We start from the raw sequence: 15792 nt of genomic DNA on the forward strand, positions 1-15792 counted from the left end.
AGCCCCCAGAAAAACAACGCCATCATTTCTCTCGCATCCTGTCCGAGGAATGAGTGCCGCTGTGTGGTTCCACTTCATCTCATCATTTGTACACACGGAATATCATTTTTCCATCTATCCATAACGGTGCAATCAGAACTGTGTATTTATGTATCAGCATAATGGATATTGATGTGGGATTTTTATTTTTATTTTAATTTGATTGATTTTCACACGTGTGCTGATCAATACATTCATACACTGAGTGTGTGTTGGAGAGAACTAGGTGAATGAGGATATGAATTCGACCTGATATGTAAATCTCAAAAATTCAAAGATGAAAAAGTTGTTATGTAATGTAATAGGAATACAGAATTTTAATATTAATAAGAAACTTGCATGAACTTCAAATATTGATACATTAATTTTCTATGAAAACAAATCTATAAAAAAGATATCGAAGGTGTGTCCCCATGGATATTTTTCCGATTTGTATTCATCATTGTTGAATTCCCATATTTTTGCTTCATGCACAAATATAATGTCATGTAACAGTTGGTGCATTTTAAATGGTGATTTTGAAAATACTTTTGGTACAGGTTTCCTTTTAATTGTGATTCATGAATAAACAAAATAGAATGTAATCTGTCCTTTGAGGGTTCAAATTTTGACTTTTTCAGTGCTTTCATGTGATGGTCATGGTGTTGGTTTAATATTCTATGCGTCATTTATAAAAACATGTTTATAAATCCAATTTTTGCATTATAGCCCATAGATTATGAATTATCTGTAAAATGCTCCCTGTTTCATTTAAAAATAAGTTTGTTGATCATTATACCAATTAAGGTTACACCATTATAATGGGTTTATATATTTTGCTGTAATAGTAACATACGTTTTATTTGTTTTTTCATAGTTATATTTGTTAAAATTTATAAAGTTTTGAAAAAACACTATTTAGAATACATGTACACAACAAATGTATTTTTTTTACACAAACACGTGTATATATATACAATTTTAATATAGTCAATAGGAAACTCAAGCTTTTAAGAAAGATATATGGTTCTACAAAATAGTGGAAATTTCTTTTAAATTAGTATGGTTGTAACTGCTAATGATACATGTATCTTGTTGAAATAAGATTTCTTTGTTTATGAAATAAAAATGTTTTTGTTAACGAGTCAGATTGTTATTAATTAAGGAATAAGGAATCATTCTTTGAGTGTTATGAGATGATCATTTTGGATGGGGCATGATCAAATCCAATTAAAGGGGCATGGTCACAATTTTGGTCAAAAATTATTTTTCCTATTTTAGATGTTCACAATGCTTCAGCAAGACATTTTTAATAGGCAAAGAAAATTTGAGTGTCATTTGTTGAGCTATTAGCAAGTTTTGGAGCTTCCAATTCTTTGCTATGTAAACAAAGCTTTTGTTTACATTTTGAATGTTGATGGGAAAATTCAAGTTTTAGACCTAAAATGAATGCCTAAAACATTAGGTGCTGTTTATTTATGCTTATAATGAATTAGAATATGGACAAACTAGCTTGAAAAAATTCTTTACTGCTATATTAAACCTTTGTAAACAAACACAGGGCACGAGCCTATGTTTACACGACAAAGAATTGTGAGCCCTGTATCTTGCTTAAATTTCTACGACTGACTCTCAAATTTTATTAGATCATTAGAGATGCATTCCTAAAGCATTGTAAATAATAAAAACAGAATTTGACCAAAATCGTGACCATGTCCCTTTAAGCCCATAGGTCAGTAATTGTTATACTTTATTGTCGGAATGCCAGAGTTGAGTTTCAAAACTCCTACCTTTGCATATAAATAGGGTTACAGGCTAAACTTTTGAAACAGTTCGAAAAGAACAACAACACTATTCCTATGGAAGATGACTAGGCATCTGTGGGAGGAGCTGTGCTCTGCTTGATTGGTCACAGGCATTTAGTTAGTTACAGAAATGTTGCAGGGTAATTTTTGAATGAGAAGTTTTTGGACAAAATGTCCCATAGATTATTTAACCAACAGTTCCTGTTATCAAAAGGCTTTTGGTTTGAAGAGAAAATGTGCATGCTCTTAATAGCTCATTCCCCACAGCCTGAAAGAGTCTCCATGCATTAATTAACAAACTTAACTGCTTCAGAACCTTTATTTTAACAGTATAAATGTACATCCATGTATAAGCAAAGCAAAATCAATCTGCAGAACAAATAACAACTAGAACTGTCCTAATGGGACTAATACCCCCGCAAGGCTAATTTCAAATGGGGACAAATAATTGAATAATAAAGGTTTGGAACACATACAAATAAAAAAAATTCTAGAACTGTAAAAAAAAAAAAAGTTAACAAAGAAAAATTAAAATCAAAATTGTCAGAATTTCACTTTAAATACATATAACAGTAATACATTTACAAATTTATGTAACTGATGATATCTTTTTCCATTTAATTGTTTTAACGAAAAACCAACAAAATGACAATAACCCCTCCCTTTGCAGTAAATGGAAATACCGGTAGCCAAGCAATGCTCTTCTGTTGATAAAACTTTGAATATCTTTCTAATAAAAGTCTTGACAGATGCAATTAGTTGTTTCAAATTTTCCCCACTTTCTCCTGTGGTACAATGGAACTCCATATCAGAAATTTCCCTAAACACATGCTCCATCTAAACCATGGCTCAGATAATGGCCCCCTTGGGACAAATGAATTCAGCCACACTTGTCTTTGATGTTCTTATTAGCTCTTAAGAATTTATCATTGACAAACAAAAATTTTGCATTGTCAGTTGATAGAATACTTATAAAAAATAAATTTAGTTAAGACATAAAGACAAAAAACCTCTATTTGGATGTATTTATATAAATATATCTTAGAGTGTTTTAATACTATTAATTCATAAAATCTGTAAGGATTACCTCCCTTACTTTTCAACATCAGTGTACAATATACAGAATAAAGAAAATGATAACTGTCATAAAATCATTAAATCTTGTCTGATCTTAAAAAAAATTGGAGGTGCACATCTTCAGATGGTGATCAACATATGTACAAATTTTCAGACTGTTCCATGCAGTTGTAAAAAATTCTATAGGGGGGACAAAGTTGCGTCTACAGACAGACGGACGGACAGACAGATGGACAGGGTGAAACCAATATACCCCCCTAAACTTCGTTTGTGGGGGTATAAATATATAATTTTAATGATTCCTTTCAGCAAGTCAAATGAATCACAGATTCCTATACATGTATATTCCATATATTCTTTTTCAAAGGACTCTAGATTCAATAAAGGTTAACCTGCTTATATGATACTTAGATAGCACTCGTATTTACTAGTGATTAAGTTACTTCAGTAGGCGGTGTAGTGTTGAAAGGGATGAATCTCTGTATGAACCTCCAAAATGATTCCTAAAAAGGAAAGGTGTAGATAGTGCATGTACAACTAATGCTGAAAACATGAGCATCCCATCATTAAGCATCTCATTTGTTAATACATCCTAGTGATAGGCACCTGAAGTTGTATACTTTTCTAGTATAAATTTTAGGAAGAGGGTATTCATTTTTTATTATAAGAAAAATATATTAAGTCAGGTGCCTTTGATCTTAGTAGATTAATTTTAAATGAATTACTGGTATTATATTCAAATATTGAAACAACTAGAAAAAATTTACTCAGTTTCAATATGTGTACATTAATTATGTAATTGATAAGCATAGAATCATAATTATTTGTGTTTTAACCGTTAATTTTAGTGTAGTAGACAACTAACCAATGATTAAGGTAATGGAAAAGTTTGTACAGATCTGATCGCTTCCGGAAACCTGCAGCACGAGGAATAACTTTGTGGTAGTGTTCGAAGAAAGCTGTTGAAAAGCCCCCAAACATCTTAGCAATGGCAAGATCAAATTCTGAATGGCCGTAGAAACTGGCAGGGTCAAATATCACTACAAAGTAAATAGAACCATTTTAACAAGAGCTTGGACTTTGGGTAGTTGTGTCAAACTGCATTGTGATGTACGCCTGTCTATTTCATTGCTGGCATTACAGCTATGGCCCTTTGAAATCAACAAGATTTGTCTAGCCTTTGAGCTAAGACTAAGCAATCGGTGTATATTTCGCTTGAAACCAGCGTCATTTTAACTTGTTGTGGCATAAGATATGGATGGTTACGTCCTACTGAAAGTCCAAGGCCGTGTTAAAATGGTTCTAGGTTAATTTAGTACATGTAGCATGCATGCATATAGATTTCATACAGGTAGACATTAAAATCAATGCCTGTTGTATGTACCTTAAAATGTACTCTTCACAATCTGAGAAGGGAAATAACTATTTTTTTTCTTGGATTTCCATAATTTGATTTTAAAATTTTCAATTTAAAGTGGGTCTTAATTGTCCTTCATTTTTATATCAATATATACACAAGCACCTCTAAGCTATTGTTTTCCTCTTTTATTTAAATATTTTGCAAAAAAATTTTATAAGTTGATAAATCTCAGTTCTAAATACAGGGTCACAATGTTCTTGGCTCTATAGCTCTATATAACCCTCAGTTTTAATGAATACAAATAATTTAGGGGTAATTGCAATGTGTTTTTTCTATAACAGACACAAAAATAGAGGCAATGAATTTAAGTCCCTTTTTCTGTTAAAGTTTTCTTCACAAGGTATGCATGCAGACAGCGTGTGAAAATCAATAATTTTAGGAAGATTCTCCTAAAATCATTTTCAAAGATTACCATGTATGTAAGAGCACTAAGAGAGATTTAATGAAAAAAACTCTTTTACCTGGACCATCATCATCTTGTCCAACATTTCCTCCCCATAGATCCCCATGCAGAAGAGCTGGTTGTACATTATCCAACATCTCAAAAAAGGGCGGCAACTTCAGTTGTAGTTTTGACCATAATTCCCTGGCCTCTTTGTCACCAGACTGAAAGCCGAAACAATAAAAAAATCAAGGTAATTGAAGCATTCATTTATATACATTAATTTCATTAATATTTATGAGCACCAGTTTTGGGATATTTGGTTGTATCAACTGCAGTTTCAATGACATATTAATCTTGTAATATGAACATAACATATAATTTTTTAATTTTGCATTTACCCTTAGCATTTTTAAGTAAGATTAGCTAATTAGACAGCATACAAAAGTTGAAGAAACTGCAAATTATCACTATAATTCTGATCAATATCACCATTCATATAGCATCTTTGAGTGAATATGGCTGTTATTATACTCACATCTTTTTCTACCAAATCAAATTGTTGCTTTAACTTTTGTGCATAAAAAACCTGAAATGCATACAAAATCAATTCAGTTAATACAAAATAATACACATGTATACATCTATAATGAATAACCTTGTTTGATGGATTTGGATGCATGGTCAACACTTACAAAATTGCACACTTTAGAAATTGTTTTGACATCTGGTCAATTTTAAGGCCAAATTAATCTTTGGTGAATCTAGTTTATTTTGCCAAATTAAATATCAGTTAAAAAGTTTGTAACATTTTTTTTCAAAATTTATTTTTATTCAAAATCAGCAATTTTTTTTTTTTTTTTGAAAGGAAAGAATAAAACAAAAATATTTTTGATTTAAAAACATAAAATATTTGCATGTGTATTCTTCAAGTAAAAACACATTTTGATGTCAGAGGTAGAGACTAACTATATATCTACATATACCTCACGCAGAAGTCTAGCATTGTGACCTACATTGTAACTAGCCATTGGCTTTATGAACAGCATTCATTATACTGTACCGGCCAGCTACTCTGCCAAGTGTTGTTTTGGGGTAAAAAGCCACAGCATGTATCTATGTCAAATCCAAACTGAGTAACAGGTGTCAACTTTTCTGCCTTTCCAACAAAATTCTCACTTTTCTTAGACTTTTCTATAATCTCTGAGTTTTGCAAATGCAACCTGGTAAAAAAAAAAACCATGTGCAGTTTGAAAATGTTTAGCTCTTGTAAGGATATTGCTACAATGACAACAAGTTGTTCCTTCCTCCTATTTTATATTTTTCAATATTCTATATATTCTATTGCAGAGCTTTGTATTTTTGCATTGTGTCCTACAATATTGAGAGAGAGAGAGAGAGAGAGAGAGAGAGAGAGAGAGAGAGAGAGAGAGAGAGAGAGAGATGGCTACAACTACTCTACCTTGCCATGAGCTCTCCCAGTTTCCCAGCCTGAGATGACAATCCATTGATCTGAATGTGTTGCATGGCCAGTGCTGAACCTCCCTCTGGTAGATCTATAACCTTAATAACAATAAGATTGGCCTAATTTCTTTCTCAATAATGACCAAGATGTACATTCTACCATAACCCTGATTCATATCTCATTTTCAACAATTCCATTTAAAAAACATCAACATTTTAATTTGAACACAGAACATTAAGTTTTACTTATCAGTTAAGATAATTATCACACTGCATTTGTATGTAACTTAACCACAAATTCATTTGTAGCCTGGAAAAATATTGTCTGACTAGATTAGAAAAATGAATTTTTTTATCTATTTCTTTTCAGTATATTTCCATTGTACATTTAATTAACACAAATATGCTATATATCTCAGTTTTATTGCACATCAATATGACTTGGTGTAGTACTGTACCTTAATTGGCTTTGGAACATGGACAATGTCTGCAGCATAGAGACATTCTAAACTTCTATATTCCCCATCAAACATCGTTCTAGCCTACAATTGTTATATTCACATGGATATAATAATAATAAAAAATAAATGTAACATCTGTATATCAACACATCAACATTTTATATAGTACATCAATCATTGTTGGATGTTTAAGAACTCGTAAGATATACATGTATCTCGAAGTCTCTTTAGAGGACAGGACAGCATTCATAACCTTTATAAATCTAGTAATGGATTTATTTCACATAATAAAATTATTTTTGTATACCCCAGGTTTGTTGTTAAATTTAATAAATAACTTTTCTCCTTTGTCGGTTTGATATGTCATCCCTTCACTGATGCAACCTGAGCCACCTTTACCCAGACACTTCAAGTCTTCAATTCCCAATTCGGACCGCAAAAATTCTTCCATTTAAACAGTTTAACTTTTTTATGGCACAAAGTTAGAAAAGGAATATGATAAAGTAAATTTGTAGAGCTGTTTCGTATATTTTTCTCTACACGTCGTATGTGGGCATGGTTTAATTCATCATTTCATGCTAGCAAATCGTAGGTCAAAAATGAAACTGGATGTGAAATAAGGGAACTAAATTCAAAACCAGCGATGATCGAAATAACATGTTACGGAATTTCGGGTACGAAATATTATGTACTATTGAAAGAAGACAATTTTTTAATTGTTGCAGTATATTTTTGCGAAATATTTTTTTTCTAAAAAAAATCCCTACTTAAAGGCTAGAGCAATTGATAACATGTACTGGTTTATTTGTGAATTTCGGATTTCATATCATATGTGTTGGGGAAAAAGAGTCAAACATGCAAAGTAATGCCTGTAGTGGCTAAGAAGAAGAGGGTTAAGGTCATTAAGCAGAAACAATTCTTGGTCTCTTTTAAATGCAGGGGTGTCAAGATAAAAGGGATGAACATCAGCTGGGAAATTCAATAGTAAGCAGATTTTTTTTTCAAAAATCTTTCATGTAATAAGCTAACCAAATCAGCAATGAATGGTGTTAGGGTTACTGAAGGCTAAAAAGAAGAGTAATTTAAATACCATGCACGAGGGACAATCACTGACTGCATGGGAGCTTATAGTTATTGCCATCGTAGGAACCCACGGGTTTTCTATCCGTTATACACTGTTGATAGCAGTGTAACGGATAGGAAAAAACATGGGTTATTGCAGGTAGAACTACTATATGTGTAGCATGCTGCTCTTTGGATGGCAAAGAACCTACTTGGAAAGAAGTTGTGGAAGATGTAAAAATAGCAAGATCCCAATCAGCTCTTTGAACTAGCTAGCATTCACCAAAATCATATATATTACAGCAACCGTGGAAGCACTTTAAGTCATCAATTAATGGGGAAAAAATTATATACCGTGTGTGAGACTATCAACTTGGAAGTAGACGAAATATTGAGAACAAAGACTAAACATGATCTTGAAGATATACTTTTTTCCTTTCAGAAAGGATTCAATTAGACGCGCATCGTTTCGGGGCTACATACACGTGTATAATGTATTTTTTAATTTTATATAATGTTTATTCGTCGAAGGAACTCTGCTTAGAAATTAAAATTACTACAGTTTTTCATTCCGAGTTTACACCTTTAGTATTAATGATACACACATATCAATTATTTAAGCATCTAAATGGATACGATTTTGGACTGTTCAGATAATCTAGTACTAGTAACTCAAAATGTCCAAAGTTCAGAATTTTCAATTTTGTTTATTTCAAACAGAAATATCATAAAAATATCTTGTAATATTAAAAGGTTTCCTTTTCATGCTTGCGTCTTTAGTTTTCTTAAGAATGAATAAAAAAAGATAAAAATTCAATGCTTGTAGTACATGTCTGTTACAACACATTTCTATTCAAGTGCTAGTATAGTATTGCAATGTTTATAGCAGGTCGATCATTCAGTGTGTTTAAACAATTCCTTGATAATCGTTTGACAAACTCGAATAGATAATGTTTTTGATCTGGAAGCCAAAATATGACAAAGCACGCAACTGTCTGTATTTAAAAACAAAATAGAAATCAATACTAAAGATGAACTTAGTCCTTTCCATCTCATTTAATTAGGTTCATTAATAACCAAATGCAACACTGTATTTCTTGGATTAGAACCTCTGATATTGCAAAATAACATGCTTGTAGGAAGATGCATTCATTTCTATCTTCCCTCCGAAGGGGATTATGATGTGATATGAATGGTCAAAAGCTCAAGGAAATGGTGAATTGTGCAAGTTAAAAACCACAATGCATAGGATATACAGGAGGAATTAATTGAACATACAGAAATGTGCCAAATAATACAAACATTATATGTTCACTAGCCGCTACTTAAAGAAACATATTCGGAGCGACAAAGTTGGGTGAATGTTTGTTGACCGAGAAGAACAGAAAACAGGTGGTCATCGGTAAGAGGGCATAATTTAAATACGCCGACAACCGAATATGGAAAATATTCACAATGTCGTTCCACTACTGGTACTGTACCAGTATCTCGGATGCTGACGGTAGCCAGGCAAACGCAATAGGCATGAGCAAATGCAGTCGTAAAGAGTTTTTGACACAATTTCAAAAACGATGATTCTGTATTGCATGCCGAAGATAGTATTAAAAAAGGAGAAAGTCAGGGTCGCAAGATAATCGGTCCTGACGCTGCAGAGAACTAGGAACGGTATATGCAAAAAAAAAGGCCTTATCTCTAAATTGTACGATATTTTACTAAAAGGCAGACATTAATATGTAACGTCATGAAATAGAACAGTTTTGACAATTTCTTCATAATTTTTGTGTGTGCCACTGCTCAAATAGTGGGTCATATAAGACACGCCAGTTTATCGGGGAATGATCCGTCCAGTAGCCAACATTGCAAGTGGTTCGCGAGTCGGGTACAAATGTAGACGTTGCAGAATTTGGGGAATAAAACCGCGAAGTCGTAAATATATGAATATATTAATCAACATATATTAGACTATAAATTTATTGAATATAATACATTGAAACAAATACTAGAGTAAACATTCATTTACACTAAGATTATTTAAAGACAATGATCTTGATAACATGACTGAACAGGTCGCTGGGAACAAATATATTGTCGTCAAACATTTTGACAAACTCGTCAAGTACTATATATGTCTTCATATTGCTCGTTTGATGAAAATATCTTTATCACAGATTTCATAAGTTGCTTCTGCAGCAATTGTTTCAAGAACAGACTGTGAATCTTCTGTCATGGCATTGATTATACCATACGTGGGTTTAAAATGGCCGATCAACATATTTACTTTAGCTTCATCATAACTAGTTACAACGTTAAACAAGTGATAACCTTCGGACATTAAGTTTTTAAATTCGGAATGCAAGGTTCCAAAGTCTGACCAATTCCCACTGGAATACATAACAACTATTTTCCTTGAATCCAACCTCCCTCCGTTCGAGGGAGCAAATCCAATATCGCGAACATACCTAAGAGCGTATATCATATCTGCATCATCATCAATTTGTGGGAATTTGCTCAAAGCCGGGTACAGTGTATTATGATCTGTGTGCGTTGTCAAAGAAAATTGGTTGGTGACGTTTGAGGCATACGTCATCAAGCCTATCCTTGATTCGTTCATGCCAAAACTGAAGAAAGACGAAATCTCCCTCATAGTGCGACTCACAGAGGCAAGTTCTTGTCCTTTCTGTGTTACGTCAACCAAAAATATAATGTCAGAATCCTTACGCAAAATGCAATCTGAAAGCAAATAAAAACAATACTGTAATGTTTTGCAATAATAACTGCAATAATAAATGAAAAAACAGAGCAATGATATAAGGATGTACTATCTAGCCTCACCATTACAGTCTTGATGTGATGTTTCTCTGAGTATTGTATTCAGCATATCGTCATTATCTGGAGAAAACACGTCATCAATGTTAGAAGATAAGATTATTAAGTCAGTGTGAGACACAGAGCTACCAATCCCGACCCCCATCATCCGGACGCCCCGCCACTGCATGAGTCTGGCCTGGGTTACGTATTCATGTACATCTGTAGCCAGCCCGTCCGTGAGAATCACCACATAACACGGGACGGAGGGTCTTCTTCCATTCGCTGTACCACTAGAAATCTTTGAAAGAAATAAAATGAATTTACTAACTCGTATTCTGAATCTATCACAAGCAGAACAGTCCTCACTCCTGGAAACTATTGAATACTTGTACACACAAAAAAGCTAATTGCATTATTTAAGGAGACCGACTTTAGTTCTCATTGCGTATATTTTTGCGCATTCTAGTATAATATTTTTATGAAATTTTTAAAATGTCCTTTATAAAATTGAACACAATAAACAAAATACAGATGAAAATATTTAGATTTTTTAAGAAAATGTTTATTTTTAAACGATTTTTCCGTTGTGCGGTAGGGTAGCATGCATTGCCGTTGCGCTTTTATGATATAATGATAAAATGAAGCTTTGTAAGAGTAATTATAAGGAATAACATAAAAGAAAAGGAAAAATTGTACACCGTTGAAATTTCATACACAGAATTATGCTATCCTCGGTGACATTTTTCTTATTTTTTGAGTAAATTCATTTTACCAATCTTCATTCGTAATGCTCCAAATATATTAGCAAAATTTGGTGCATTTTAATATTTTGAGATGGCCCCCACTAAAACAAGACGATAGAATGTAGTATTTTTTACATATAAGGTAGGAAATGATATTACCAATCATATATAACAATTTGAGAAAAAAGCTATTGTAGTATTTTTTTAATCTGCTTCGAAGTGCGGAAAAATGACAGTTTCCTATATATTCCTTTAGCAAATGTACCTCTATTTTGAGATGGTCCCTAAAAAGAACCAGACGGTCAATTTTCTTGAAACTTTGCAAAGTAACTAGAATTGGTTAAATGACATATGGTTAAAAAATGAAGAGTTTTGCTATTGTAGTTTTTCCGCCAAAAAACCCAAATCGGCCACCTTAAATCAATTAAAACACTGTTTATTTGATTTATGGACCGATTCTAAAAAATTTTAATAACAAGGTCACCAACTGTGTAATTATGTCGGAAAAACCATACGTTTAATTTGGTTGGAAGTCGCCAATTTAAAGGGAATTGGACACGATTTGAGATCAAAATTTTACTTTAATTTTTTATGTATAAAGTGGTTTACTGGTGCATTTTAAATGATTGAAAAAAATATGGAATGTTAAGGCCCAAGTTACAAGCGAGATACAGAGGTAAAAATTGATTGTAATGTAAACAGAGCTCGAGTCTTATAGTTGTTTACAAAACCTGTCTTGTACAGAAGTACCATATCTTAGACAAAATGACATGTAAAAACATTGTAAAAAACAATTTAAACTCATTCAATATCTTCATAGATACTATTTTCAACTAAAGAAAGATACATTTAATTGAAACTTACACCGATACAACACATATGTAAAAATGACAATGTTCGAGCTTTGTTTACAAAACAAAGAATTATGAACTCTGTTTCTTGCTTATAACTTGATATTTGACTTTTTCATAGCATTGTAAACTTCTATATTTACCATTTTAAACATTAAAAATGGAAAAATAAAATTTGAAAATTTTAAGTCAAATCGTATCTAAGTCCCTTTAAGCACAAACCACATTCATATGATTAGTTAATAAATACTCTCTTAATTTTAACATACCTGTTCCGCTAAGGCAAGTGCTTGCGTCAAAAAGGTCGGACCATATTCTGGCGTGACACCATTCACAGCGTCAAAAAGAGACTGATTGTCCCTGTACTCATCAAAAGCAAACTCCAAAGTGGCGTTCGATGAAAATGTTACCATAGCTATTTGGAAATCATCGGGTCCAATCGAGAGGTTTTGAATGATGTTGAACATGAAATCCAAGGACCGGTTAAAATCTGCACTCTCTGAAGAATCCACAACAAAAAGAATGTCTGCCGGTCCTGGTCGACAATCTGTGGGTCAGGAATAATAATTTTTTTTTTTATTTCAGACTAATGAGTACTCTAGTACACAGATTTAAAGACATATTTTAAAAATATAATCAGTGACAAAGTAAAAGAAATTAAAACACCAAGGAATGATATTTTATAACATGAGGACAGTATCATACAAATACCTTTTTCACAAACAGTTCCATTATATCTCCCGGAGCAGGTGCATTCAAACCGATTGACCAAATCATTGCAACTCCCGCCATTCTGACAGGGTGAGCTTTGACACTCATCAATGTCTGGAAAAGGTTTGCACCAGGTTATGAATGATACAACATATGTTTAATGACGTACATGTTTCTATAATACATACTTGTATGAATGCATACCTATTTCACAGTTGGTTCCCATATAACCTGGTACACAAGTACAGGAGTACCTGTTCACATAATCCACACACTGGGCGCCATTTTGACAAGGGTTGCTGTCACATTCATTAATTTCTTTAAAAAAGATGACTTTTTATCAACAAAGACCTTACTATGAACATTGATTCAATAACCTTTGGTTTCACATAATCTAGCAAAGAATATGAAAAAACGTACGAGTTATTTTCATAGAATTAATGATTAAATGCACTTCTTAAATCACGATTTTATATTTTGAAAGATGTATTTGTAGCGCCCTTAAGTGTTATTACCTGTCTCACAGTGTATACCCATGTAACCTGATACACAAGTACAGGAATATCTGTTTACTTTATCCACACACGTAGCGCCATTTTGGCAAGGGTTGCTGCTACATTCGTTTATGTCTGAAACGCAAGTTATATATCTTTGAGAAAGAAAACAATTGCAATCTTATAACACGTTTACAATGTTTATATTCTTTTGTTCATTTTTCGAAACACATTTGAAAACAGAATCATACTTATTTTTAGTTGTTGAAAACTCTTTCTTAAAATAGTCCCCCATAATTGTGGATTTTCCAAAAATTTTGTTTTTATTTTGTCTGTTACAAGAACTTGTTTTTGCATTACATGAACAATCAACTAGGGATTAAATTCTTGAGGTATCAAAATTATTCCTTTTCAATAAGTATAATTCAATTCGAGCATTATTCCAAGGATTGATTTAGGGCAGGTAGTTCACCGTCCAGCATTTTGCAAACCTATGCTGATTTCGTTGACCATAACCGAAGCGTTTCAGGTAACACTTCAAAAATGACAGAATTAATGATCAATTCTTCTATGCAATGTACTGATCGTAATAACGATAATTAACAGAGGTTTGTTATTTTTTTTTATGTATTATTGAATGTATATTCAAAGACAACAAAAATATACTTTCTTAAGTGATTCACATATATACGAAAGTCGAAACTATCGCAGAAAAATATCTTATCTGTGTCATACATTAAACATGTAAAGTATATGGCGATTTTGTTAAAGATACGATTTTTTTCCTCCAGATTATGCCAAATATCAGCAGTTGCAACATAGCAAATATAAATTTCATTGGGGTTTTTTGCCCACTTCTTATGAAAATTTTTGTGAAAATGTCTGTGCTTTTACATACAATCATAAAAAAGTGATGTTTAATCAAACATTAACTTTTTGATGTTGCATTTTAAATACTATAATCTAGTACCTGTTTCACAGTGGGTACCCAGGTAACCTGGAACACAGATACACGAGTACCTGTTCACTTCATCCACGCACTGGGCGCCATTTTGACAAGGGTTACTGTTGCATTCGTTGATATCTGAAAGATAGATTATCTTTTTCAATGCAAAAAAAACCCCCAAAAAAACAAAAACAAAAACAAAAACAAAACAAAAACCCCAATACAATTTACACCCCTCTTTAAAGGCAAGCCATTTGATCACCTTATTATGTTCATGATATATTATTATCAGAATAATTGAATTCCATAATTTCATCGTTCACAACATTACGATATCATCTTTGTAAATGTTGATTGTCTACAAGTTGAATAATGTATAAATTCTTCGTGATTATAGATGTTTATTACCTGTTTCACAGTGGGTGCCCATATAACCTGATACACAACTACACGTGTATCTGTTGACTTCATCGATACACGAGGCCCCATTTTGACATGGGTTACTATTACATTCGTTTGTTTCTGAAAAGTACATATACTTATTCATAACAAAGTTAAACGTACATATTGTTTTAACCTCTTACAGAAATCCATCTTAAGTTCATAGGTATTAAATTTTAGAAAAAATACCCAATTACAACATTTCATGAACATGTTAAATTATTACTGGTATACACACTGTACGTAACCTGTTTCACACTGGCCACCCTGGTAACCTGGTTGACAGGTACAAGAGTATTTGTTCACTTCATCAACACATGTGGCGCTATTTTGACAGGGATTACTGTCGCATTCGTTAACATCTGAAAATCAGATTATCAAAATAAAAGAATAGAAATAAAAAAAAATGTTGGTGATAAATACCCGAGAAAAAGTTGTTACACAGTTTGTAGCATAATTTGTATAAGATAATTTTTTTAGTATTACGATATATTTTATTTCATTATTAAACAAACGTTTTTTAACTAAAAAAAACAACTTAAAATAGGAAACTCCAACTTTTTTATTTAACATTAGAAATACACGTTATTTTATTAATGTGGTATGTTGACAACAAATTTGAACTCCCCCCCCCAAAAAAAAAACAAAAAAAACAAAAACAAAAAAAAAAAACCAGGAAAATTGAATTTCTACTGTTTTATCATTATATATGAAGATTACATGTCAATTAAATTGGTTTGTTGACATCTATTTTTTTTGTTACTCTGAAGTCTTATATGCGACAAATACATGATAAACAGTTCAGAAATTCAAAATTCTTCGTTTAAATAAATCTTTCACAAAAAAGAAAAAGAGATTGAAATGACATTAAAAGTGTGAAATAAGTAAATCCTTTTGAACAAAACAAATTCCATTTTCACAATTATATCAAACCCTACATAACATGTTTTGTTAATTTGTTGCATACCACTAGAACAAGGCTAGTCAATAAAACACATACAATTGTGTATTCTAAAGCAGCATAAACTGTCTGACTATTGACACATGCGTATCTCAGTCTCCGAGTGTCTGACCCAGGGGTCAATTGCATATCTTTGAATACATCAGTG

At 32.3% G+C, this 15792-nt stretch overlaps 2 protein-coding genes across 2 annotated transcripts in view; both read right to left on the bottom strand.

Annotated features, from left to right (window-relative positions):
* Positions 1-365: 365 nt before the first annotated feature.
* On the bottom strand, positions 366-7221 carry LOC105319389 (fructosamine-3-kinase). The gene is made up of 8 exons (XM_011416913.4): positions 6935-7221; positions 6625-6708; positions 6165-6265; positions 5766-5925; positions 5241-5291; positions 4782-4926; positions 3766-3940; positions 366-3403 (listed from the first exon to the last, which is right to left on the bottom strand). Exons 1-8 carry the CDS (start codon positions 7076-7078, stop codon positions 3340-3342), a joined length of 924 nt encoding a protein of 307 aa, XP_011415215.3. The 5' UTR covers positions 7079-7221; the 3' UTR covers positions 366-3339.
* A 2423-nt stretch (positions 7222-9644) lies between these two features.
* The window catches only part of LOC105319391 (uncharacterized), a 32290-nt gene continuing 26142 nt past the window's right edge, over positions 9645-15792 (bottom strand). Inside the window, exons 31-39 of the mRNA XM_066077853.1 lie at positions 14932-15045; positions 14651-14764; positions 14267-14380; positions 13318-13431; positions 13007-13120; positions 12803-12916; positions 12361-12638; positions 10522-10795; positions 9645-10419 (exon numbers count right to left, since the gene is read on the bottom strand). Of these exons, the coding sequence (XP_065933925.1) occupies positions 9821-10419; positions 10522-10795; positions 12361-12638; positions 12803-12916; positions 13007-13120; positions 13318-13431; positions 14267-14380; positions 14651-14764; positions 14932-15045 (1835 nt within the window). The 3' untranslated portion in view covers positions 9645-9820. The remainder of the gene's footprint in view (positions 10420-10521; positions 10796-12360; positions 12639-12802; positions 12917-13006; positions 13121-13317; positions 13432-14266; positions 14381-14650; positions 14765-14931; positions 15046-15792) is intronic.

The sequence above is a fragment of the Magallana gigas genome, chromosome 3, assembly GCF_963853765.1.
Source record: "Magallana gigas chromosome 3, xbMagGiga1.1, whole genome shotgun sequence".
Taxonomy (NCBI): Eukaryota; Metazoa; Mollusca; class Bivalvia; order Ostreida; family Ostreidae; genus Magallana; species Magallana gigas.

Excerpts from the sequence above, each read along its gene's own strand:
- LOC105319389 (XM_011416913.4), bottom strand. The coding sequence starts at position 7,078 with ATGGAAGAATTTTTGCGGTCCGAATTGGGAATTGAAGACTTGAAGTGT. Across the intron at positions 6,709-6,934 it reads AATTTAACAACAAACCTGGG|GCTAGAACGATGTTTGATGG; the intron begins GTATACAAAAAT and ends TAACAATTGTAG. Across the intron at positions 5,292-5,765 it reads CTTGGCAGAGTAGCTGGCCG|GTTTTTTATGCACAAAAGTT; the intron begins GTACAGTATAAT and ends TATGCATTTCAG.